At 32.0% G+C, this 25818-nt stretch overlaps 2 protein-coding genes and 1 pseudogene across 3 annotated transcripts in view; 2 read left to right on the top strand and 1 right to left on the bottom strand.

Moving 5' to 3' along the window:
* Positions 1-4483: 4483 nt before the first annotated feature.
* LOC111463021 lies at positions 4484-6784 on the top strand (annotated as a pseudogene).
* A 5147-nt stretch (positions 6785-11931) lies between these two features.
* LOC111445756 (rac-like GTP-binding protein ARAC1) lies at positions 11932-16431 on the top strand. Of its 2 annotated transcripts, none has more exons than XM_023084229.1 (8): positions 11932-11996; positions 12226-12476; positions 13071-13158; positions 13243-13352; positions 13459-13522; positions 15564-15628; positions 15712-15777; positions 15866-16431. In XM_023084229.1, exons 2-8 carry the CDS (start codon positions 12378-12380, stop codon positions 15962-15964), a joined length of 591 nt encoding a protein of 196 aa, XP_022939997.1. In that variant the 5' UTR covers positions 11932-11996; positions 12226-12377; the 3' UTR covers positions 15965-16431. The 2 variants fall into 2 exon arrangements, with proteins under 2 accessions (XP_022939997.1, XP_022939989.1); XM_023084221.1 differs by lacking the exon at positions 11932-11996 and adding an exon at positions 11997-12108.
* Positions 16432-17558: 1127 nt separating this feature from the next.
* LOC111449985 (vacuolar protein sorting-associated protein 35A-like) overlaps positions 17559-25818 on the bottom strand; it is a 10371-nt gene continuing 2111 nt past the window's right edge. Inside the window, exons 4-21 of the mRNA XM_023090112.1 lie at positions 25361-25546; positions 24934-25021; positions 24680-24736; positions 24487-24576; positions 24268-24390; positions 23154-23288; positions 22262-22378; positions 21400-21639; positions 21260-21325; positions 21010-21099; positions 20001-20090; positions 19492-19581; positions 19132-19200; positions 18969-19049; positions 18765-18872; positions 18410-18513; positions 17966-18079; positions 17559-17869 (exon numbers count right to left, since the gene is read on the bottom strand). Coding sequence (XP_022945880.1) covers positions 17659-17869; positions 17966-18079; positions 18410-18513; positions 18765-18872; positions 18969-19049; positions 19132-19200; positions 19492-19581; positions 20001-20090; positions 21010-21099; positions 21260-21325; positions 21400-21639; positions 22262-22378; positions 23154-23288; positions 24268-24390; positions 24487-24576; positions 24680-24736; positions 24934-25021; positions 25361-25546 — 2059 coding nt within the window. The 3' untranslated portion in view covers positions 17559-17658. The remainder of the gene's footprint in view (positions 17870-17965; positions 18080-18409; positions 18514-18764; positions 18873-18968; positions 19050-19131; positions 19201-19491; positions 19582-20000; positions 20091-21009; positions 21100-21259; positions 21326-21399; positions 21640-22261; positions 22379-23153; positions 23289-24267; positions 24391-24486; positions 24577-24679; positions 24737-24933; positions 25022-25360; positions 25547-25818) is intronic.

Here is a 25818-nt window from a genome sequence, read left to right as displayed (position 1 = left end):
TTAACCATATGATTTAATAAATTTATGATTGATGCAGTGATAAAAATTTAATTAAAGACACTCATTTAAGGAGCCACATGGATAAACATGGATGGGTTTCTATTACATTAATAGCTACCTTTCCAAGGGTGAGTAAAATTTTATTGGGATGATTTATAAATTTTGTATTATGTTATTATTTCTGTTTTATTAATATTTATTTTATTTTATTTTTTAGATGCGGCTGCTTACAAATGATATTGGATTTATTTTATTTGCATTACGCGGTTCGAGTGTTATTGAAGTATTGGTAAGTATTATAGAAATATCTTATAATTTAATATAATTTTTTTAAAAATAAATTAAACTTTAATTTAATTTAATTCTAAAATAAATAATTTAAATTTATATATTTATATATTTTAATTTGATGATTGAGTTTTAATATTACGTTAATAATTCTTTTTTATTTGATTGTAGGGTGACAAGATAAGGAGGAAGAGACGATTATTTCATTAATATTTAATTTTTAATTTAAAAAAAATTATATTAAAAATATATATTAAATTAATATAAAAAATGAAGAAAAAAAAAAAAAAGAAAAAAATTACCAATCCTCATCACAAGTCGGCCATTAGAAACTGGGTTTGGGTATGGTCAGTGGCTACATGGAGGGGCTGTTGTTGTTGGCACGATATGGCTGAGCATTGTTGGGACGACACGTCGACAAGAAGGTTGCTGACGGGCTACTAAGGCTAATTCTCTTGAAAGGTCTTCTAGGAAACTGCGTGTTCCCTGGCGATTATGATCGGAAGGTGTTGGATGATATGCTTTGTTCGTTTTGCAAGTCTTGACTAAGATCTATAAGAGAATGTTTCAATCTATGCAAGTTTTGTATTCTATCGAAAATATATGCACAAATAAATATAAAATTTAATAATATTTTTATTAATTTAGCCTTTATATAAATTTAGTCTTTATTATATAAATAAAATACAAAATTTTATTATATTAGAAACAATTCGACCGTATCTAAATTTGATTTGATATATATATATAATATATATATATATATTCTAAACTATAGTTGTCTTTCTCAATTAAATATGTAACATTTAAATGGTTAGTTACAAATATTATTTATTAATTTATTAATGCATATATATTATTAAAAATGGATTATAAATATTATTTGTATTTAAAAAAAATTAATATAAATATAAATATCTTGTAAATTATATTTAAAAAAATTAATATAAATACAAATATAAAAAAATCAATATTTGTCGATTTTTTTTAGCTAGTTTTAAACAACAATGATAAATAAATACAGTGACAACAAAACAAAAGGAAAGCGTGGACAATAAAACAAAGGCTAAAATGTTTTAAAGAACAAGAATAACATGAGGAAACAACAAAGGCTTTAAAAGTGAGAAAAAGATTAATTTATATAAAATAATAATTATATTCATTAAATTCTTTAATTTTTATAACGGTATGATGTGTAAGTAAATGAGAAATATGAGCTGAATGTGATCCTGAATTATATCGATCTTGAATATTTAATTTAGAAGAATATTATGTTGGGTGACTCTAGCAAATTTTTTAGAAAGATGAGATGTTACCAAAAAAAATATATTTTCAAAATTCAAAATGTTTTGAAATTAAAATCTTTAAATAATTTTTAAATTTGAAATATTTTTTATACGTGAAATTAAAAATTATAATTTGTTTGTTATCAAGTAAATTAATTAAATTATTTATTTATTAATTAAATTATTTTTAAATATTAGGGATAATTTTCTAGTTTTATATTTTTTAAAAATCGAAAATTTAAAAAATAAAAGAAAACAAAACAAAGAATAAAATATTGAGAGTGAGAAAAAGATTAATTTATATAAAATAATAATTATATCCATTAAATTCTTTAATTTTTATAACGGTATGATTTGTAAGTAAATGAGAAATATAAGCTGAATGTGATCCTGAATTATATCGATCTTGAATATTTAATTTGGAAGAATATTATGTTGAATGACTCTAATAAATTTTTTAGAAAACATGAGATGTTACCAAAAAAATATATTTTCAAAATTCAAAATGTTTTAAAATTAAAATCTTTAAATAATTTTTAAATTTGAAATATTTTTTATACGTGAAATTAAAAATTATAATTTGTTTGTTATCAAATTTCGGTAAATTAGTAAACTTATTTATTTATTAATTAAATTATTTTTAAATATTAGGGATAATTTTCTAGTTTTATATTTTTTTAAAATCAAAAATTTAAAAAATAAAAGAAAACAAAACAAAGAATAAAATATTGAGGATGAGAAAAAGATTAATTTATATAAAATAATAATTATATCCATCCAATTCTTTAATTTTTATAACGTTATGATTGGTAAGTAAACGAGAAATATATGAACGAGCTAACATTATATTTGAAAGAGTGATCCTGAATTATATCTTAGTGATTCTAAATATTTAATTTTTTGATAACTCAATTATAATAAACGTGCTTAGTTTGGAGAAATATTATGTTGGGGGACTCTTGAAATTTTAAAAAAAAAAACATAAGATTTTAAATTAAAGTCTTACACTAAAAATATTTTCAAAATTCAAAATTTTTGAAATTAAAATCTTTAAATAACTCCTAAATTTGGAATATTTTTTATACATAAATCATGAAATTAATAATTATAATTTCTTTATTATCAAATTTAGGTAAATTATTAAAATTATTTATTTATTTATTAAACTAATATTAGGGGATAATTTTCTAATTTTTGTTTTATATTTTTTAAAAATTAAATAATTTCATAATAAAAAAATTTTAAAATAAAATAAAAACCCGTTTCTATTTTATTTAATTTATGCTCAATAAATTTAAAAAGTTATATTTATAAAAATAATAATCTCATTTATTTTAAATTATTTAAGATATCATTTTAAATCTTAGATTTATTTTTACTTTTTAAAATCTTTTGAATATATTATATTCATTTAGATTAAAATTTAATAAAAAAAAATTTCTTTTTTTTTTTTCTTTAAATAGGTTCGTGCATTAACACTTCTCATCATATTTTTTTCTTATCCAACTATTCACTATTTTCATACATAAATCGTCATGGAATTGTCTAATGAAGTTGATGCTGCCACTACACCTCGATCTTTCAGTACTACATCTCGATCTTTCATACCACCGATTCAATTTAGTCACCCTTTGACTCCTCAACCAGTTTGGAACAAATCAGTAAATAATAGTTCATTTTATTATAATTATTTGTTTTCTTATTTCATAATTATATATTTATTAATTTTTTTTTTTGTTGGTTAGGATTTTTACTTATGGATTATTATATTTGTTCACATCACATGTATAATCTTTCACGATCAGCGCCGCTTCCACCGCCACAATTGTATCAAACAATAAATTTTTGTGAAGGACTGTATTGGAGAATAATAAATCAAGTTAATTATTATTTTAGGTAAGTTATGATTTATATTTATAATTAAATTAATTAGTTTTTAACCATTTTGTATTTACATTTTTTTTTATTTTAAAAAATATTAATTTTTATTTTTGTTTTTATATGATAATTTTAAATTTTAAACTGATTTATAAAATATATGTTGACTTTTTATTTTAAAAATAATTATTTACTAAATTTCAAAATTTAATAAAAATTATTATTTAGAATATTATTTAATGTAACAATATGATTTAATAAATTTATTGTTGATGCAGTGATAAAAATTTAATTAAAGACACTCATTTGAGGAGGCATATGGACAAGCATGGATGGGTTTCTATTACATTAATAGCTACCTTTCCAAGGGTGAGTAAAATATTATATTTTAATTTTATTTTGATGATTTATAAATTTTGTATTATGCTATTATTTATGTTTTATTAATATTTATTTTATTTTATTTTTTAGATGCGGCGGCTAACCAATGATATTAGATTTATTTTATTTGTATTACGCGGTTCGAGTGTTATTGAAGTATCGGTAAGTATTATAAAAATATTTTATAATTTAATATAATTTTTTAAAAATAAATTAAACTTTAATTTAATTTAATTTTAAAATAAATAATTTAAATTTATATATTTTAATTTTAATTATTGGTTTTAATATTACGTTAATAACTCTTTTTTTTATTTGATTGTAGGGTGACAAGATAAGAAGAAAGAGACTATTATTCCATTAATATTCCATTTTTAATTATAAAAAATAAAAAAAATAAAAAAACCAATCCCTTATTACCTAACACCGGCGCCATTGGCCGGCCCCCACTCAACCAACTAGCCCACCCGCCGCTCCTCAGTTCTCTTTCCTTCATCCCTTCACCGCCGGCCACCACTTAACTAACTATCCCGCCCTCTTCTCCTTTCTCTTTTCTTCATTCCCTCCTTTATCCACAACAACCATCCTAAATTTTTATCAGAATTTTGTCTGTTTCGGCTAGTCTCCAATTGGGGTTGAGTTCAATCGGAATGGTTTTCTGGGCTGAGTTACATGCCGATGATAGCGAAGGTTTGGTCGAGATTTGGATCAATCGCTATCCGATTTATCTTGAATCCGATCTTCTCGATCAGCTTGGTACATGGACAGAAGTGAATTTGTTTGATTGGTCACTAGATTTTTTCCTAAATCGTGCATATTTTCTAATTTACTGTGATTTTACTGAATTTACAGGCATCTTCATGGGAGGAGAGTTCTAATAGTCTCAAATGATACTGTTGGACCATTGTATCTAGATAAAGTTACTGAAGCTCTAACCATTGGGAATCCGAATGTTTCAGTTGAAAGTGTAGTTTTACCAGATGGTGAAAAGTACAAAGATATGGTAAGTAATTCACATTAACATTCAAAGATTGTATGTATAAGAGATTGAAATGTAAAAAATTGCCTCTCCCTTTGGATAAACCTTGTTCCCTCCTAGAATTGAAACTAACCACAATCTTGATAGGACACACTCATGAAAGTCTTTGACAAGGCGATGTACGTTTGTCGCCCTTGGAGGTGGTGTCATTGGTGATATGTGGGGTTAACTTCATTCAGATTCCCACGACCGTTTTGGCACAAGTATGCTGCTGCCTTTCTGAAATGTGTTTTCTTGCTTTGTTTTAGCTTGAAATGAGCCTTTGTTCAACATGTCCTGTTCTTGTCTGTATGTTGTAGGTGGACTCTTCTGTTGGGGGAAAGACGGATAAATCATCCTCTGGGGAAGAACTTGATTGGCGCATTTTACCAGCCTCAATGTGTTGTTGTAGACACTGATACACTATATGCCCTGCCTGATAGGGAGCTAGCTTCTGGGTTTGCAGAGGTCATTAAGTATGGGCATATGCCTTCATTAATGGCAAGGTGTGTGCGTTATATGTTATTGCCTTATGTTCTGTGTGCTTCTATTTCCACTGAAACATATATATGGTTCGTTTTGGCTCGTTAGTATCGTTGTTAGGCTTACGGTTTTTAAAACACATATGTTAGGGAGAGATTTCCACACCCTTATAAGGAGTGTTTCCTCCCCTTCTTCAACCGATGTGGGATCTCACAATCCACCCCTTAAGAGTCCAGTGTTCTCGTCTGCACACCTCCCAGTGTCTGACTTTGATACCATTTGTAACCGCCCAAACCTAGTGCTAATAGATTGATCGTCTAAAACATCCTTATAAGTAGTGTTTCGTTTCTCTCTTCAATCAAGTGAGATCTCAGATCGTCTAAAACAGCACTACTAGAGCCAAAAGATTTGAGGTGTTAGTAGGTGACTGTGATACTAGTTTGGCTGTCATACTAATTTGATCATGTCCTGTTGGCTTGTTGTAGGGATCCAGCTGCCTTAGCTTATGCGATAAAACGTTCATGTGAGAACAAGGCAGAGGTTGTGACACACATTTGGACATGTAAGATGGGTTCACCCTTTCTTTTAATATGAAGCAATGAAAAATATATACTGTTGAAACTATACCGATTTCGGGTCATATCTCTTTCGTTGCCTTTCGTACTTCAATCCTTTCGTTGTCCTTGTACTGTAACATCCTTTCGTTGTCCTTGTACTATACAAATCTCTTTTTTCAGGTGAGGTCTAAACATATTCTGTAACATCCCAAGCTCATTGCTACCAGATATTGTCATTTTTGGACTTTCCCTTTCGAACTTCTCCTCAAAGTTTTTAAAACGTGTCTGTTAGGGAGAGGTTTCCACACCCTTATAAAAAATGCTTTATTTTCCTCCCGACGTGGGATATCACACCTACCTTGGCCAGTTCTTGCAAGTCTGCTTCTCATATGACTTTTTGCTCAAAAAATGTATCTTTTTTGTTCCTAAATCATGTGTTTGTCATGGAGTACCTTTGCTTTCTTATTAGCTTCTCATTATGTGCACTCTCCTATAGGCAATAGAAACTGGGTTTGGGTACGGTCAGTGGCTGCATGGACAAGATGTTGCCACGGTATTGCATCATTATGTTCAAATAGTATCTGCCATTCTACTCCATATATGCCAATTCTAAGTGTCATTCTGGTTGGGGCTTTCTTTGCCAATTTTCAGGCGGTAAGCGATTCACGGTTTTCCTCTACACCAACTTTGTGTTTTTGTGTCTCGGGTATATTGAGTGTTGTCGAGACGGCAGGTCGACGAGAAGGTTGCTAACGGGCTACTAAGACTAATTCTCTTGAAAGGTCCTCTAAGAAACTGCGTGTTCACCGGCGATTATGATCGGAAAGCGTTAGACGACACGATTCGTTGGTTTTGCAAGTCTCAGCAAGATTTAGGAGAGTATTCCAATCTGTGTGCAAGCTTTGTATCATATTGAAAATATATGCACAAGATAAATATAAAATTCAATAGTATTTTTATTAATTTAGCCTTTATTATATAAATGCTTAGATAGATGACTATAGAGAGTACAAAATCTTATTAGGTTAGAAACATTAAAAACAATTCTATCCAGATTCGTATCCAAATTTGATTTGATTTGATATATATATATACTAAATACTCTAAATTATAGTTGTTTTTCTCCATTAAATTACTAAATATTATTTGTTAATGCATACATATTATAAAAAATGGATTATAAATACAGTTTGTAATTTTTTTTAATTTAATACAAATATAAATATCTTGTTTTTATTTAAAAAAACAAAATCTCTGTTAATTATTGTTTTTTAAAATATATATATATATATATATACTAAATACTCTAAATTATAATTGTTTTTCTCAATTAAATTACGTTCAAATCATTATAAATAACAAATATTATTTATTAATGCATGCCTATTGTAAAAAATGGATTATAAATACAGTTTGTAATTTTTTTTAATTTAATACAAATACAAATATCTTGTTTTTATTTTAAAAACAAAATCTCAATTAATTATTGTTTTTTAAAATATATATATATATATATATATATATATATATATATATATATATACTCTAAATTATAGTTGTTTTTTTGTTTAAATCATTATAAATAAGAAATATTATTTATTAATGCATACATATTATAAAAAATGGATTATAAATACAGTTTGTATTTTTTTTTTAATTTAATACAAATACAAATATCTTGTTTTTATTTAAAAAAACAAAATCTCTAGTATTGTTTTAAAAAAAAAAAAAACAATGGCTTTTCAAACCTGGTTCTGCATATATAAAATAGATTATGAAAAAAATACATAATGTCTTGAAATAACCCTTTAACTAAACTATATATTTTTTTAAGTAGAATGAATATAAGTCGCTTCCTTACTCAACATAAAACCCTCGAACGATCAAAGCAGCGGTTAGAAGATCATAACTCTAATGCTCCGGAGTATAAACAAAATGATACAAACCCCATGTTTAATGGGAGCAACAGAATGATCCAAGCAGTTGTCAGAAGATCATAGCTCTACCACTCCGGAATATAAACAAAATGATATAAACTCTATTTAATGAGAGCAACAGATAAAAATGGTTAGAATTAGAGAAGGTAAATTTGTGAAACAGATTCAAGTTTTTTAAACAAAAAAAACATTTGTTTTCTTAATCATATTCTTTTCCAAATTTGATACGACATATTAAATAATAATAATAATAATAATAATTTGTTAATAATATTTATATTTAATATTTAAATGAATAATTAAAAATATATTTAATAAATTTAAGATTTTTAATTTTGAAAATATATATCTAACAAAAAAAACTGTAAACTTTTCAAGATTTTAATTAAAATTTAAAAAATATTTTTAAAATTCAAAATCTTTCCATACGAAATTAAAATTTTTAAAAAATTTGGAATATTTTTTTATACATAAATCATAAAATTAATAATTATAATTTAATCTCTTCTTATCAAATTACATCCATTATTAAAATTATTTATTTATTTATTAAACTATTTTTAAATATTAGTGGATAATTTTTCTATTTTTTGTTTTATATTTTTTAAAAATTAAATAACTTATATAATAAAAAAATTAAAAATGCTAAACAAATTTAAAAAATTAGATTTATAAAAATGAGTAATCTCATTTATTTTAAATTATTTAAGATATCATTTGAAATGTTAGATTTATTTTTAATTTTAAAATCTTTTAAATATATTATATTCATTTGGATTAAAATTTAAAAAATAAGATTTTTAAAAATGAGTAATCTTTATTTAAATATCATTTGAAATCTTAGATTTAATTTCATTTTAAAAATCTATATATTATTAAAATTTAATAAAAAATTAATTTCTTTTTCTTTTTAAATAGGTTCTTGATTATCAACACTTCTCACCATATTTTTCTTATTTTCTTTTTTCCCTTTAAATAGGTTCTTGAGCATCAACACCTCTCACCCTATTTTTCTTGTTCAAATATTCATTTTTCAATATACAATCATGGAATTGTCTAATGGAGTTGGTGCTTCCACCACACCTAGATCTTTCCTACCACCGATTCAATTTAGTCACCCGTTCACTCCTCGACCAAGTAAGTTTTGAACAAATCTTTATCATTTTATTATAATTATTCGTTTTCTCATCCCATAATTATATATTTATTATTTTTTGTGTTTGTCAGGATTTTTACCGATGAATTATTATATATGTTCACATCACATGTATAATTCTTCACGGCCGGTACCGCCTCCGCCTCAACCGCAGTCGTATCAAACAACAAATTTTTGTGAAGGATTATATTGGAGAATAATAAACCAAGTTAATTATTATTTTAGGTAAGTATATAATTTATATTTATAATTAAATTAATTAGTTTTTAACCTTGTATTTACATTTTTTTTATTTTTAATTTTATTTTTATTTTTTATACAATAATTTTAAATTTTAAATTGATTTATAAAATATATGTTTAGATTTTTTTTATTTAAAAAACAATTATCTACTAAATTTCAATTTTTAATAAAATTTATTATTAAGAATATTATTTAATAAATTTTATTATTAACAATATGATTTAATAAATTTATTATTGATGCAGTGATAAAAATTTAATTAAAGATGCTTATTTAAGGAGCCATATGGATAAGCATGGATGGGTTTCTATTACATTAATAGCAAATTTTCCAAGGGTAAGTAAAATTTTATATTTTAATTTTATTTTGATAATTTATAAATTTTGTATTATGTTTTATGTATGTTTTATTAATATTTATTTATTTTATTTTATTTTATAGATGCGGCAGCTGACCAATGACATTGGATTTATTTTATTTGCATTACGCGGTTCAAGTGTTATTGACATATCGGTAAGTATTATAGAAATATCTTATAATTTAATATAATTTTTTTAAAATAAATTAAACTTTAATTTAATTTAATTTTAAAATAAATAATTTAAATTTATAAATTTTATTTTTTATTATTGGGTTTTAATATTACGTTAATAACTCTTGTTTTATTTGATTTTAGGGTGACAAGATAAGGAGGAAGAAACGATTATTTCATTAATATTCTATTTTTAATTTTAAAAAAATTATATTAAAAATATATATGAGTAATATAAAAAATGAAAAAATTTATCAATATTTTAGTTGCCTAACACCCATTACTAACTACCCTTCCTGCCACCACTTAACTAACACCGGCCGTAGCTATTACTAACCAGTCTCCCGCCATCACTTAACTAACACGGGCCGTAGCCATTACTAACCAGCCTTCAGCCAACACCGCCGTAGCTATTACTAACCAGCCTCCCGCCATCACTTAATTAACATGGGTTGTAGCCATTACTAACTAGTCTCCCGCCACCACTTAACTAACACCGGCAGTAGCTATTACTAACCAGTCGCCCTCCACCACTTAACTAACACCAGCCGTAGTCGTAGCCATTACTAACCGGCTACCCGCCACCACTTAATTAACTAACTGCAACTATGCCCGCCCCTTCTCCCTTCTCTTTTCTTCATCCCTTCACAGCCCGCCATCACTTAGCTAAGAACGCCGCCCTCTTCTCCTTTATCTTTTTCTCATCCCCTCCCGAATTTGCTCGTTTCACTCGTATCTGATCTTATCGTCAAGTTCTCATCCTCCAAATCTGCCGCCAGTTGCTCTTTTTTGATAAGCGATCGTAATTTGGCCCCTTCCCGCTCGTCTTGGAGTTGAGTTGAATCGGAATAGGTTTTATGGGCTGAGTTATAGGCCAATGAGAGAAATTTGGTGGAGCTTTACTCAAATCATGGATCTCTGCTAGCTGATTACCCTGCTCCTACAATATTGGGTCTGTTCTTCTCAATCAGCCTGAGATTCTCTAGAGGTATGTGGATAGAAGTGAATTTGTTTGATTGATCACAGGATTTCTTCCTAAATCGTGCATGTTTTATGTTTTTTAATTTATAGTGGTTTTACTGAATTTACAGGCATTTATGGGAAGAGAGTTCTAATAGTTCACCGGACATTATGATCGGAAGGCGTTGGACGACATGATTCATCCGTTTTGCAAGCGTTGATCAAGATCTAGAACAGAATGTTCCGATCCAAGTTTTGTATTATATCGACCAAGATAAATATAAAATTCATATTATTTCTTTTAATTTACCATTTATTATATAAATAAAAAATGATTTACGGAGTACAAAATCTTATTACTATCGAAACAATTTGACCAAAATTCATATCCGAATTTGATTTGATATATATTTATATATATACTAAATACTCTAAACTATAGTTAGTGTAACGTTCAAATTATTATAATTAACAAATATTATTAGTTAGTGTAACGAATATTATTTATTAATGCATACATATCTTAAAACATGGATTCAATACCGTTTGTATTTTTTTTTTTAAATTTAATACAAATACAAATATATTGTTTTCTAAGGAAAGAAAATTAATATTTGTCGAATAATAATTCCAGAACAATGATAGCATAGAGGCTTCACAATCTTGGACAGCCACAAAATGTTTGAGAGAAAAAGATTAATTTATAAAAATAATAATTATATCAATTATAGTCTTTAATTTTTATAACGGTATGATTTATAAGTAAACGAGAAATACATGAATGAGCTGAGATTATATTGACTGATCCTGAAGATTTAATAATTATAATTATATGAAACTTGTTTATAGCTCGGAGGAATATTGATAAAATGTGATCAGTGATTAGTAATCTTATCTTAAAAAGCATGTGAGTGAAAGTAAAATATATTGAAATGACCCATAATTATTAATCTTATGTTGAGTAATTTTCTGAGAATTTTACTAGAAAACATGTGAGTGAAGACAAAACATGAAACAACCCATTATTAGTTTCTGAGGATTTTACTAGAAAACATGTGAGTAAAGACAAAACATGCTGAAACAACCCATTATTAGTGGGTTCCACTGAACGGGTAAATTTTGTAGTTTAGTCCAAATAAAATTAAAAAAAAAAAAAAAAAAAACTTAAAAGTAAAAAAAAAAAAGAAATAAAAAAAAACTCAACAAACCAAGGTTTGTTGGCGAAGATTGGTTTGCTCAACGAACGCTTCATCGGCATTATTTCCCGGCTTCCAAAGGTTTCTCTTTCTTCCTTCTCGCGCTCTCTCTCTCTCTCTCTGCAACCATTCCTCCGCCTCCATTGATTCTCAATTCTTCCTTTTGTTACTGTCTTTTCCTCTTTCTCCAAGGGTTAGCCCTCTTCTTCTTCTTCTTCAATTTCTCTTTTGGTTCTTCTCTCATTTCTCCTCTTTTTCTCCATTTTAGGGTTTTCTTCAGTTGTTTGATTTTCCGTCTCTTCTCTTTCAGATGCGCTATTGACTGTTGTACACCAACTGCCGGAGGAAGGAGGAACTGCACTTTGAACCGCCGCCGTATACTAGTTAGAGGGTTTTCTTTCGTTTTTTGTTGTCCTCAGGTTCACGATCTGAGGCCTCTTTTCCCTTTCTGGCTTCTCAACAATGAGCGCTTCACGGTTCATCAAGTGTGTCACCGTTGGCGATGGTGCTGTTGGCAAGACTTGTCTCCTTATTTCATATACCAGCAACACCTTCCCCACTGTCCGTCTCTCTCTTTCCTTTTGAAACTTTTTCTGTTGCTTCAATGTCATTCTTTGTTGTGTTTTTTATTCTTCTTTCGTTGTTCGGGAGGGGAGGGAATTGCGCTCATTGATACCACTGAATGTTGAAACTATGTGATCGATTTGATTGTTTTGTGTTTTTGTTTCCTTTGAATTATCGTTACTCTATTTGATTTCTGTTGCTGGGATCGGGATTGTTATGTAATGTCTTGCCTAGTAATAACGAATGGCTCGGTTAACATGGGATCTATTGGTATTCAAGATTTTATTTTTTACTTTTGCTTCTGCCATTTGGCTTCAATTTCTTGTTTTCTTGTTGTAAAGAGTTCGATGTGAAATCCTTGGTCTATGATTGCGTGTCAGAAATTCAATGAGCAGATGGGTATTTTAATATTTTCCATCCATGTCTTTTTTTTCTTTATAAAAAGAAAATTTTTGAATTAAGATGATCATTTGCATTATATATACCTTTTGTTTATTACTTTCATCTATAATCGTGTTTTTCTCTTAGTTATTTCCTGTTCTAAGAAACTTGATATTTATTTATTTATTTTCGAAATGTGCTGGAATGTAGGATTATGTGCCTACAGTTTTCGACAATTTCAGCGCAAATGTGGTTGTGAATGGGAGCACTGTTAACCTAGGGTTATGGGATACAGCTGGTATTTTGATATTCTATCATTTTCTTATCTTTTCAGTGTTCCTACTTTGTTTCTTGGGGCTGAATTTGTTATTCTATGGAACAGGACAGGAGGATTATAACCGACTAAGGCCTTTGAGTTATCGTGGGGCTGATGTTTTTATTTTGGCATTCTCTCTCATTAGCAAGGCCAGCTATGAAAATGTTTCTAAAAAGGTATAATGACGGATGATGATAAGTTTTTCTCCGGTTTTGAACATTTACTAGTTCTTGAAATATAATTACTAATTCTTTATGTCCATATTTTTTGCATGATATCCAGTGGATTCCAGAGTTGAAACATTATGCTCCAGGAGTACCAATTGTTCTTGTTGGAACTAAGCTTGGTAAATTATATTTCTCATGTTCTTCGAATCTTTCATTATTTGATTCTTGTTTGGCTTTCGCTTACTTGGCCATGTAGATTCTATATAATGTATGTTTAGGCTATGCCATCATTTCTCATTTTGAAATCTTATGAGAAAAATATTATATCTGGTTTGAAGAAGCATGCTTTCCTTTAATTCCGGTGAGTATTAACTTAGTGATGAATGCCTGCTCTCTAATTAGCAATGTCTGTCGATTACTAATAACATATAGTCTTGATTGTTTGTGATATCCCACATCGGTTGGGGAGGAGAGCGAAACACTCTTTATAAGGGTGTGGAAACCTTTTCCTAGCATACGCGTTTTAAAAACCTTGAGGGGAAGCCCGAAAGGAAAAGTCCAAAGAGGACAATATCTGCTAGCGGTGGGCCTAAGCCGTTACAAATGGTATTGGAGCCAGACACTGGGCGATGTGTCAGCGAGGAGGCCGTTCTCCTAAGGGGGGTAGACACGAGGCGGTGTGCCAATAAGGACGCTGGGTTTCGAAGGTGGGTGGATTTGGTGGGGTTCCCACATCGATTGGAGAAAGGAACAAGTGTCAGCGAGGACGCTGGGCCCTAAAGGGGGGTGGATTGTGATATCTCACATCGGTTGGAGAGGAGAACGAAACACTCTTTATAAGGGTGTGGAAACCTTTCCCTAGCAAACAAGTTTTAAAAACCTTGAGGGGAAGCCTGAAAGGGAAAACCCAAAGAGGACAATATCTGCTAGCGGTGAGCCTGGGCCGTTACATTGTTTATCTTGTACCAATCCTTCACCTTGTCATAAGAAAATCTCTTGTTACACACTGGCGAGTATGATCATTAATTCAAAAATTACGCATAGAGTCCTCAATCCTCGGTGGTTGCAAAGCTCATATGGAGCAATCTGCACCAAATACTTCGTGAAGCTGAGCTATGAAATAAAATGGGAACCCATGTCCTTGAGGCCTCTAGTTTATCTCAAATATGTAAAAGAATAATTTCCCCCCCTCTCTCTGTGAGCCTTAAGTGATGGGGGAACATTTGCTCATTTTAAGAATCTGCCCATCTTGTGGACTTGCAACTTCTTTGGGTTGTCTACCCTCTAGTGTACTTATAATTTTTTTGGGTTGGTGTTGGTCGTCTAGTATCTTGGTGTATATTTCAGCATGTTTCGATGCCTGTTACCGGTCAATGTGATTAAAACAACATAAAGACAGCTGGCTCTAGCAAGTCGTACACTTTTGTTGAAATACTGTCTCTTCTCTACTGAGATATGATTAGGATTCTTCGTTTCCTCTTCTTTTAACAATTTCTGATGTCAAGCTCTCCTCTCCATTTTACTTGAAAGTCTGAAGTAGAAACTTTTTAATGAAAAGAAAACCCACCTTCGGAAGGATACACCTACCTGAGACTTACAAAAATGATTCTTCCTAAAGTACCTTGTGAAGTTGGATTATACGAAACCCTAGGAAGTACAATGTTCTTTTGCTGACTAGATGTTAGTCCCCGGAGTGTCCATGTTATCAAGAATGGCAAATGTTTGGAATTGAAATCATATTTAGCACATCCCTCCTGACATCACCGTCATTTGCATGGTTGAAGTTAATCTGTCGTGTGGTTCGTCTTGTGCGCAAGTAACACAGGAGAGTTCAATTATTGGATATTATTTATTGGCCTGGAGTAAGAGCCTCGTCTTCGCTCATGGCAAAGAAAAAGAAAACTTCACCAACACTTGTAGGCTAGAAGGTGAAGTAGAATTGATCTTGTAGTATTATGATCTTGATAGTTACCTAGTAACTGAACGGTTTCTTGCAAGCGTGCATGTACAATTTCTGCTTGATTAGATTGCGATATTCATTTTTTAGGTACATAGTACAGTTGTAAAGAAATTTGTTACAAGTTAATGGAATTGATCTTGTCAGTTATCTTCTCCATTTCTGTATTGGGATTGATTATGCTGTTTAATGTTGGTAACATGTGGTGCCATCAATGACTGCCCTGGATTAGTTCTCATTGATGTTTATTTTTTACGAAATAGATCTTCGAGATGATGAACAGTTCTTTATTGACCATCCCGGTGCAGTTCCCATTTCAGAAGCCCAGGTAAATGTTTATCCTAGATGATTTTACATTTTCAAGGTGTTTTTGCTTTTTTGGTATAATTTGAATTTCTTGTCAATGTCAAGGGAGAGGAGCTCAGGAAGCTGATCGGTGCTCCTGCGTACATCGAGTGCAGTTCAAAAACTCAGCAGGTATTTGTATTCTTATGTGAGTGATCTAGTGTTTTGGCATTGCAGTATGGATTATTGATTTGGTTTTGAACGTGTGATGTAACCACAGAATGTGAAGGGAGTTTTTGATGCCGCAATTAGGGTTGTACTTCAACCTCCAAAGCAGAAGAAAAAGAAGGGCAAATCTAAAGCGTGCTCGATATTATGAGCAGAACTCTAGTTGTGAAAACATGGCGTCACCCTTTGTCTGCCTGTATTCTCTCATCCTTTTTTTTCTTTCTTTCCTTTTGATTATGTAGTGGCCTGAAAGTCTGATTTATTTCTGTCCCGCAATACTCGCAATCTCTGTGAAGCATCATCGGGTAGTTTATTACTGCATTCCTGAAAATCACGTGGTATCGAATGAAAAGACATGTCATGTTCCTCACCTTATTTTAGCCTTTGGTTTGAATTGTGTACTAATAGAGATTTGGATACTGGAACACGCTACTACAAGGGTTAGGAAGCAACAATTTGTTTTTGGTGGAAGGGCACTAAGAGTTGTATTGTGATGTGCTTGAAAAGTGTATATGTATGTATGGAGGGAAGTAGGGGAAGGATTTGTAATGCAAAGTGTGTGCTTCAAAGAGAAACATTGATGGATTCTTTTATATATAAATTTGCATTCTGACTTGACTTGTGGTTTTGTTTGTAGTATGGAGAGCATAAGTAGTTCTTTTTTTGGATCTGTTTTACTTCCAATCAAAACTGCTCTCATTTTATGCCAACAGCTTTTTAAATGTTTTTTTTTTTCTTTTCTGTTTTTGGTTTTTAGTTTTGATTGTTGTTGTTTCCAAAATATGATTTTATGGATAGACATTTGTCAAATTTGGTCTAGAAGAATAGAAAGAATTTGACCTTTGAAAAACAAACTCTTATTTAATGACGCTAATAGTAGCGGACTCTCCTAGTAGCAAAGGAGTCTCATGACATCATCTTGTTTGGGTTACTGGATTTATGTTCTTAATTTCCTGGCACGGATATTAACAAGAATTGATTGAAACTTTAGCGTGTGCTATCACAAATTGGCATGAAAAATTACAAAATTTATGTCATTAAAACTTGGACCAACCAACTAATAATAAGTTATATATATATAATATGAGCAGTTGCCATTTTGATGTGTTCCCCAAAAATGTAGTATATAATACATAGGGGGCGGGCGGGCTGCATGGTTGGAGCATGGGAGTACACTGCCTTGGTCCGGGGGAAATGACAGTGACAAAGAAGTTTCGACAGTTAAAGTCTGAGGTGTCGTTGGGGCCGACAGCTGATTGGTAGATCAAAATAGGAACTATTTTGAGTGTTACTACTGGTTGTTAGTTAGCTTTAAGATGAAACTTCATATTTCCCTTAGGATGCTAGCATCTCAGCATCCTGTCCTTGTCACCTAATTCAGTAATGTGAAATTCTTCATTTCAAAGACCAAATTATATAGATTCATATATAATTTTCATGCTTGACCCTGTTTAGCTAACAGATTCCTCCCCTGTTCTCAACTCCGTGAGTTAAAATAGACACATCTCTACTCTTAATCTATATTTGCTCCGACAGGTCAGATGAGCTCACCAAGCATACAACAACCTGGAAAGTAGCCAGTAAACAGTATCAGTCTCACATTGCACATAGTGAAGTCTCATGAGAATAGGGAAGCAGTACTGTCTCACATTCTACTGAACAGGGATCTTAAGTAGCTAGAATCATGGACATTTTGTATAACAGAGAAGCAAGGAAGAAAATAGAAAAATTGGAATCCAGCTAACTGCCTCTTCAGAAAGAAAACTAAATTAAATCAAACAAAACTGGTTGCAAAATGTAACATTGTCAATGTTGGCATTAATTTACAGGCATCCACTTTTAAGTTTACAGCTTAATAGCCTCATATTTCTCACCCACTGCACCACCTTTCTGCTTTTGGAACTCAATGTACCTGAGAGTGCTGGCAAAGAAAGCATCTGCCGATGAATCTGGAGTAGCAGACTCACCTTGCATTTCGGTTGTAATCAACTCGATTAGGCCCTGAATGGTACCTACACTGATCTGCTGGTTACCCTTCTCGAAAAAGTACAAGTATCTGCAAGCAAACAAAGCAAAAATGATCTATCTACCGGGAGAAAATGATACTCAAATGTTCACGAGTCTTTCAACAGTTTCAGAATACAAGAATTACTTGTTCAGTATCTCAATGAAAAGCGTCGCTGGCCCAGTGCCACCCCTTGTTGCATTTGACATTTGCTGAGCAGCATTTGCTATTCTTAATGCACGCTTTAGGCAGAGCATAACCCTGGTTGGTTTATCAGAATTTGCAACATTTCAGTAACAAAAGCCATTAAACTCTCTTTTCTACTTATTTTCTGTTTAGACAATACAGTCAAAGAACAGCAGATGTTCTTAAATAAAGCATTCAAAATTTTCATTTCTACTCTAGGAAAATCCATGGTACATTTATGAAGTCTACACAATAATAAGATAATAACTCTGTATAACATCAGAAAGATCAAGGATGCAATGAATGTTTTAGCAGTTCATTAAAGCAAGAAGTGCCTAGCTACAAGACCCACATCCAAAAAACATGAGACCATTAACATAAACTTGCTGTACACTTGTAACTCACCTCTCACCATCCTTCATATTCTCATGATCATCAAGCCAGAAAAGATGTGAGCAGGCATAAACAGCTCGACATTGATCGGGCTTTTTTAAAAGCTTTGCAGAGTACTGCGCCATGAGGTAGCTTTGTCAGGGTCTTGGCCAAAAAATATTTCATATTTTTAAACTTGTTACCATGCCATCTTCCGGACAGAGATAATATAAACATGAAAAGGACTTAAAACAAAATTTCCAAATTGAGTATATGTAAAGATCTTAGACTGGAAGGTGATAAAAGAAACAAAAGATGTAGATGCATATTAATATTCCAGTACATGTCAAATATAAACAATATAGTGTCAGGATTATGTAGAAAGTACCCCTGTGGCTTTGTGGGTTAAAGTCTCCCTGTTTTCAACACCAAAAACATGCATCTTCTGAAGAGTGCCTATAATTAAATGTAATGCAGTCACTTGAGCTTTTGAATCCTGTAAAAGAAAAGTTGCACGACGTCATAAGCACGGGAGGGAATAATTGATATAAGAAACAATTAACACAAGAACAAAGGATCCGATCCAACTTACTGAAATTTCTTCTTCATAAAGAATGTATGCTTGGGTAAAAAATTCGTAAGCAACAGGTTCTAAACCACAATCATTTGCAGCCTGGTCAATGACAACGCACATCTAAGTTGCAGCTACATATCATAATAATCCAAACTATCACGTACAAAATTTCTTGGCATACCTCCGCACATTGTAAATACAACCGAAACGCCAATTCTGGGGCTAAAACACTTGAAAGGGTCTCAATGGTCTAAGGCAACAAGTGGGAACATTATAAATATTTAATTCAATATTAACAAGATTACACAAGTTCTTTAAAACATGCATAAAACATGAGCCATCTGCAACAGAAGGGAGCCACAGAAAAACCAGCTAGAGGAACAAACATATTTAGGAAAAAGAAAAACCTCCAAGATAATCACAATTTGACATTGCAGCCACAGTTACAACAGATTATACCATGCAGTTAAAACAAAATATTAGAAGATGGACACCAAGCTTACAAAAGGAAGACAGCCACTCGGCTCCATTTAGGAAGTACCTGAGTTAGTAGCTGAAATATTTTCTTTGGGGTAGTTGCTGTCTCATCTCCAGAAGGATTTTTTTCTTGGCCTTGCAATTGCCTAACCAACTGCAATTAATAGGTAATTCACAGTTACTATATTTTCAAAACATGATGCCCCACTAACAAAATCATAGCAATCTTCACTGCCATAATCCTTCCTTTTTAACCGATAAGAAAATAATGGTTTTATGATTCACTCCAGCAATTTTTTGTCGACCTTTACACCTAGTCATTCACAGGAATGAGGGATGAGGTTTACAACACTCAAACACTTCAAATCTTCCACTACTTCGGAGGGGACGAAACCCCACTCATTCCAGTAGCTCATAACGGCAAGTTTATGACACCAACAATTATGAAAAGCTCTAATACTCACAATAACTAATCTCACATGCTAAAACAACAATAAACCCGTAATTATAAGACTCAAAAGTAAAATAAAAAAGAATCAACAAAAGAGTTGAGCTGAACCAAGAGAGGCAAACCTTGAGAGATGAAAATACAAGGGCAGGGACAGTAAATGGCAGACGCTTTATTCCTCCTGTCAGGATATGCCTACTGACAGTAGATATTATCTGCAATTCATTAGAATACAGGTTATGGTTCCTCACAAACATCAACCATTCAGAAGAAATCAAAACATCCTTCCTCTTAAGGAAATTTTACAGAGTATGAAAGTTATTAATAATTATTTAGCTTTTCTTCATCCCTACGGATATATTGATAAAGATTTTTTTTTAATTTTTTTATATCCATGAGTGTCTGAGCTCACTTGCACGCACCTCAACTGATCTCACTGGACAAATGTCTAACCCTACTATATTTGGATGCAAGAAAATATGTAGGTAGGTGATCACCATAGATTGAACCCATTCTTATACTCATCGCCCTTACTGACCACTAGGTTAACCTATGGTGGTTGGATTGACCAAGTTATGAATGACGCCAACCAATGGTTAGCCAATCCCATAATATAAGTTTGCTCAAGATGTGAAACATAGAAGTTAGACATCAACTTTAATTTGGGGGCAGGATCAAATTTTGTAAATGAATCAACCTCAAGTCAAACAGACCCTTTCCAATGAGGAGAGATGGCAAGCCAAAGAATATCCTAAAGATCCACCAGCCAACTCAAAGTCGTCCCTGAAGCCACACTACTGCTACCAGTGATGATAAGGCCGTCAGCTAAAGCATGGGCCTCACAACAACAGCTGGATGAACTTTCTCATCTATCTACCATCTACACTACAAAGTGGTGTAACTAAAGGTCCAGAGCAATAGTACCCAGGCAATGGTTTGACGGTACCAAAAACCAATCAAGTATTCATTATATATGTGTCATTAAAAAAATTATAGAATGTTGATGCCATAGTCCACTAAAGCTGCTCATTGCATTTTATCAAGCTCTACTGGTGCATTCAAGAAATAAGATCGACGGAGTATTTGTGTATCCATGAGATAAAAATTGTATATATAATCCAAGTACTGAAGTACCTTATACATTTCATCTGGGTCATCATTATACAACATCTGAATAAGACGAGCAACAGAACCTTGCTCCTCCTTGAAATCATCTTCATCAACCTAAAGAATTGAAGTGGGAGAGGATAAAGAAAAGATAAAACAACATCATGAAACGGAAACAAGCCCAAATGTTGGCTCAAATTTAAGAAAATAAAAGGATGATAAGTTCAATTAGTAAGAAGGATTTATAGATTATCAATATAAAGGTAAGAAAGTGAACCTCATCAGGAAGAGACCCATCTAAATCCTTGATAAGCACTCTTATCAATTCAAATAAAGCTTCAACCTACATAAATGTAAGTCATATAACTAGAAAGCACAATTAATATTAAAGACCAAACAACAAAAGGGATCATGTACATTTTCAGCAGTAGATATTTGAGTTTTATTTTTTGTTATGCTTTGTACAATAACGGATGCCATGACTTTCATCGTTTCACCATCAAGGTACTCCATGACATGTGAATAGTTTGAGAGCTTTAATGTAGTGACAATGTCATTATACTTTTCCAATGGAGCACTCAAAAGGGCAACAATCTGCTTTGTTGCTTTACTATCATCAATTTTCCCTTTACCAGAGAGTTTTTCCACACATGCTCCCTGAAAAACAGATGAGAACACAAACCATTGTTATAAGAGAACAATTTCAAAACAACACTAACAGTACCATCCTGCAAGAAAGTACAACTAGGAAATTTGATTGCCTGAAAATCCAGGGTCTATCCGTTTGCTTTGAAGCACAGTTTCTAATAACCATTCTATAAAGGTGCGATCAAATGACTTACAGAGGTTGAGGTGACTGTCTTTCTAATCTTACAAGTCTGTAATTTTAACAGATTAATAGAAAGAAAATGTAGAAAACAATCATCTCAACATGTTTTAACTAGTTCTTTCCTCTAAAAAACTGAATCCAACTCCTAAACAGGTCCCTAGTATTTTAACCTAGAATTACGAGGATTAATAACTTCAAAAAGGCGATTTATTTTTTTATTCCATTCCCTTGGCTACATTTAAGTTGAAGTGGGTAGTAAATTCGATCACCCCTTATGGGTGGCAATTGAACAGCATACTAGAAAGTCAAAATAGACAACACAAACGGAAAGAAAGGGGGGGTAGAGAGTGCACTAAGCAAGCAAAGTGATACTTGATTTTTAGGAGTCATGGATGGAAAATATAAGCTTAGGTAGACTTTACATCAAAGCACTTGAAAATCAAATATTACCAAGACAAGATCTGCATAATCAAGCCGTTCTGGATGGACATGAAGTGTAAATGTGAGAAGTGCCGAGTATAAAGTTACAACTCCCGCTGTAGGCATATCAACCTGTGCTTCAATCACCTGCAAAGTAATATTGCACATGTATCAAATTTAACTTATTGAAGTGATATCAAAGAAATTATGAATTAGAGACTATAGATGGTGATGATGACAACAATTAAAATTTATTTGAAAAAGGAAAGAAGAAACCAAACTGGTCAACGTCACCAGATGTGGTGTTGCTGTAAAGATGGGTTGGAGCAAAAAATTGTTTGGAGGGGTATTTTTTTCCATCAATTTGAAACCTGCTGACCTTCAAAGCAGCACTGTCTTTTGTCCGTTGGTCAAACACCTATGGAGCAACACCATTATTGACCAACTGCCTCAAATTCAAAGGTCAAGGCGGCTTCTCTGGTGAAAGATCCATGGATACTAGCAAGCTTCTCTAAGTGGAAATAAAGGCTTAAGAATGGGATCAAACATGAACCGACACTGAGAGGAAAGCCAAAGAAGAAGGTAGAGCAATACGCACAAAGAATACCCATAAATTTGGCTTTAATCTTCAAGCTAACCTCCATCAAGTTCAGCCTTGTGAAAGAATTTTTTGGTTTCTAGCCTACATCCCTCTTCCATAAGAAAGGACAAAGCACATCTTTATGAAAATATTTATAGCTATTTTGGGAACTAAATTTTTTTTTGAAAAAGAACAATTTTTTAATGAAAATAAACCCAACTCCAAATATTAGTTATATACTCAATTAATGGATGTATTTAATTCATCTACTAAATACTTATAAAAAAAATTATCTATTAAATTTCTAACTATGAATCTATAAGGATAAAATATGAGAATTACCTTCCCAATGGCTTGGCTCAGTTTTGAAAAAGCTTCTACTTCCAAGAATTCTGGTAACACTTCTCCACTTGAAGCAGCATAATTTGAAAGCCTTTCCATTAATTGGGACAGCACTGTCTTGATATCAACAGATGGCTGAGAAATACAATCATGAAAGGAGCATATAAGGCTAAATAACTTCCTAAAATGTAAAGTGAAGTAAACTACAATTTTTATTATGAGTAAAATATCAAGCGTTTGTAAAATCCAACCGCTGAATGTGATACATCTTTTCACTCTAATTGAGTACGTAAAAACCCATAAAAATCTAAAAAAAAGTATGGTATGACCCTACTTCTATAAGTGCAGTGACACGAGCTCAATGTGCCGGTCTTAGAAGCACACCTACCTGCTTGTTTAAGATACCGATGCCCCCTAAGAGGCTCAAAACATCCAACAAATTAGGTGTTGTAAAGAACATCCTCAAAATTAGATGCATCCCAAAGAAAAGTCTCCATGCATGCATTAGAGAGAAACTAAGAATCAAAGAATGTCCCATAAACGTAACCAAGCCACTTTGCATATAGCATTCATGATGATGCAACATTGATGGATAGACTCAACTGACACCCAACACAGAAGGTTTTAGATGCACCAGTAGAGAGAATACATTTGATCTCCAAGTATCTTCATCTCAAGGACAACGGTAAGTTGAGCAAGAAACCAAAAATGGATCGAGATGAGCATGAAAACAAAATTATTATATAGGTGATTCAAAACCGGGCATAAAATTTTAAATTCCTGAATTCTTGAATAATGTATAATTGAAGTTGACAAATGATTCAACCAGTTTTATCTACTAATGCATTACAAACTAGGAATGTTCAAAACACTAAATCTTTTACGTGTGTAGAAGTTGTTTGATACGATAAGAGCTAGTAATATAATGCAACCGATATAGAACTGTCGCTGAGCACCCAACAAGTTGCTTGGGAATTGAGAGTTTGTAGACGACTCATTGAAAAAGTTGACAACGAAGCTCATCATCCCAAACAGGAAAAAACTTTATACTTTTTTTTTTACAATATAAGAAAATAGATTTTCAAGCAACACAAGTGATGGTATTGGCTCCCACCTGAAGCTGGGGGCAGGCGCTCAACAAAACATCCAGGGTTTGTAAGTGATACTCATCAGGAAATACTTGAATAATGCACTCCATCAAATAAAATTGAGCAATTTCATCCTTACAATTAACAACCTGTGAAACATAAGTATGATCAATAGAGTGGAAATGACAAGTTATGAACTTGTGAGATTCAGCAAAATAGGAAAAAAAAAACTGAACATTTTACACCTGCTCCAAGACTCGGGGAAGGACAAAATCCTTGTACATATCAAGGTCAACACCCTCCACCTGACTGAGAATATGCAGATTCTTTCCAACCTAATAACAAGAAGAGGGGGACAGAAACTTGTATGAGCGTCCATGGAGAATGTACACAATGCCATTTTAGTGAAAGTAACCAGTCTCAGAATTCTGTTGTTACAAGATCACGTAGCTCTCCCCTTTCCTTCTCCCGTTTCTCCTTATCTCGGGCAGGTCCCTGCAGACCAGAAAGCCCGACAGCAAGCCTCAACACAGGGTCAGCTAAGAGTATGAATGATTCACAAGCATTATAACCTGCATGACCATAAATCATGCATTCATGAACTATTTGTACCCTCATGACATGCAACCATCCTTATACCATGCATGTTCAAACATGAGAGTAGGTGACAATATCGGATGTCTTGAACCCACCTGATGTTGCATTCGTACCCAAAGTTTGTTCATTTCTGTGAAATTTTGGAGTACAAATTCAACTGCATCATTGACAGTGTCAGCATCTCTGTGGGAGTCAAGGAAACATCCGCAGATTAACTGATTTTTTTTTTTTATGATAAACAGAACTTTCATTGAAAAAAAATATGTAAGAACATAAGCGCATAAAAAAATAAAGCATACAAAAAAAAGTCAAACTATGAAAAGGTTCTCCAACCAAGTAAAATGAGACAAAGATGAATACAAAACAACTATGTAACTGAAGCCCAAGGAGGTCACATGGAAACCCCACTACGGTTTCTAGTTCAAAAACAAGGATCCAGCAAAGGCCTTCTATAATAAATCACATTTTTGTAATAAAAATAAAAACGCGCATTTGAAGCCCATGAATCTTTGAATTCCTTACCCTTCATACTCTGAACCAATATCAGGTAGCTTATCCCGACTGACTTGAGAAAGATAACTCCTTAAAAATAGCCCACGTAAGGGATGCTGAATACCACGGCACATCTCGACAAGATCCTTAAGAATATCTTTTGCAGGAGCCTCCTTGGACTTGATATACACTGATCCCATAGTACAAAGAAGGTATCTGGAAAATTCCATAGATCAAGAGAGAGTTTCACAAAACAATACATATACACTGGTAGCAATGCTCAAGAGACATAATAAGCATTGCCAAAAGCTGATGGACAAATTATTCTTTTTTATAACTTATAAGAGACGGAGCATTTCATTAAAAATTCCATGGCCAATAGCGAAGAAGGATGAATGCATCTTTCCTTTCTTTTTTTTTCTTTTCTTCTCTTTTCTTTCTTTTTTTTTTTTTTTTTTTTTTTTTTTTTTTTTTTTTTTTTTTTTTTT

This window comes from Cucurbita moschata, unplaced genomic scaffold (genome assembly GCF_002738365.1).
Source record: "Cucurbita moschata cultivar Rifu unplaced genomic scaffold, Cmos_1.0 Cmo_Scf00001, whole genome shotgun sequence".
Lineage (NCBI taxonomy): Eukaryota > Viridiplantae > Streptophyta > Magnoliopsida > Cucurbitales > Cucurbitaceae > Cucurbita > Cucurbita moschata.
This window is presented reverse-complemented; position numbering and strand designations above follow the sequence as displayed.

Bases quoted from the DNA above. Each gene is read 5' to 3' on its own strand.
- LOC111445756 (XM_023084229.1), top strand. From the start codon at position 12,378: ATGAGCGCTTCACGGTTCATCAAGTGTGTCACCGTTGGCGATGGTGCT. The intron at 12,477-13,070 runs GTCCGTCTCTCT...GCTGGAATGTAG, and splicing joins CCAGCAACACCTTCCCCACT to GATTATGTGCCTACAGTTTT. The intron at 15,778-15,865 runs GTATTTGTATTC...ATGTAACCACAG, and splicing joins GCAGTTCAAAAACTCAGCAG to AATGTGAAGGGAGTTTTTGA.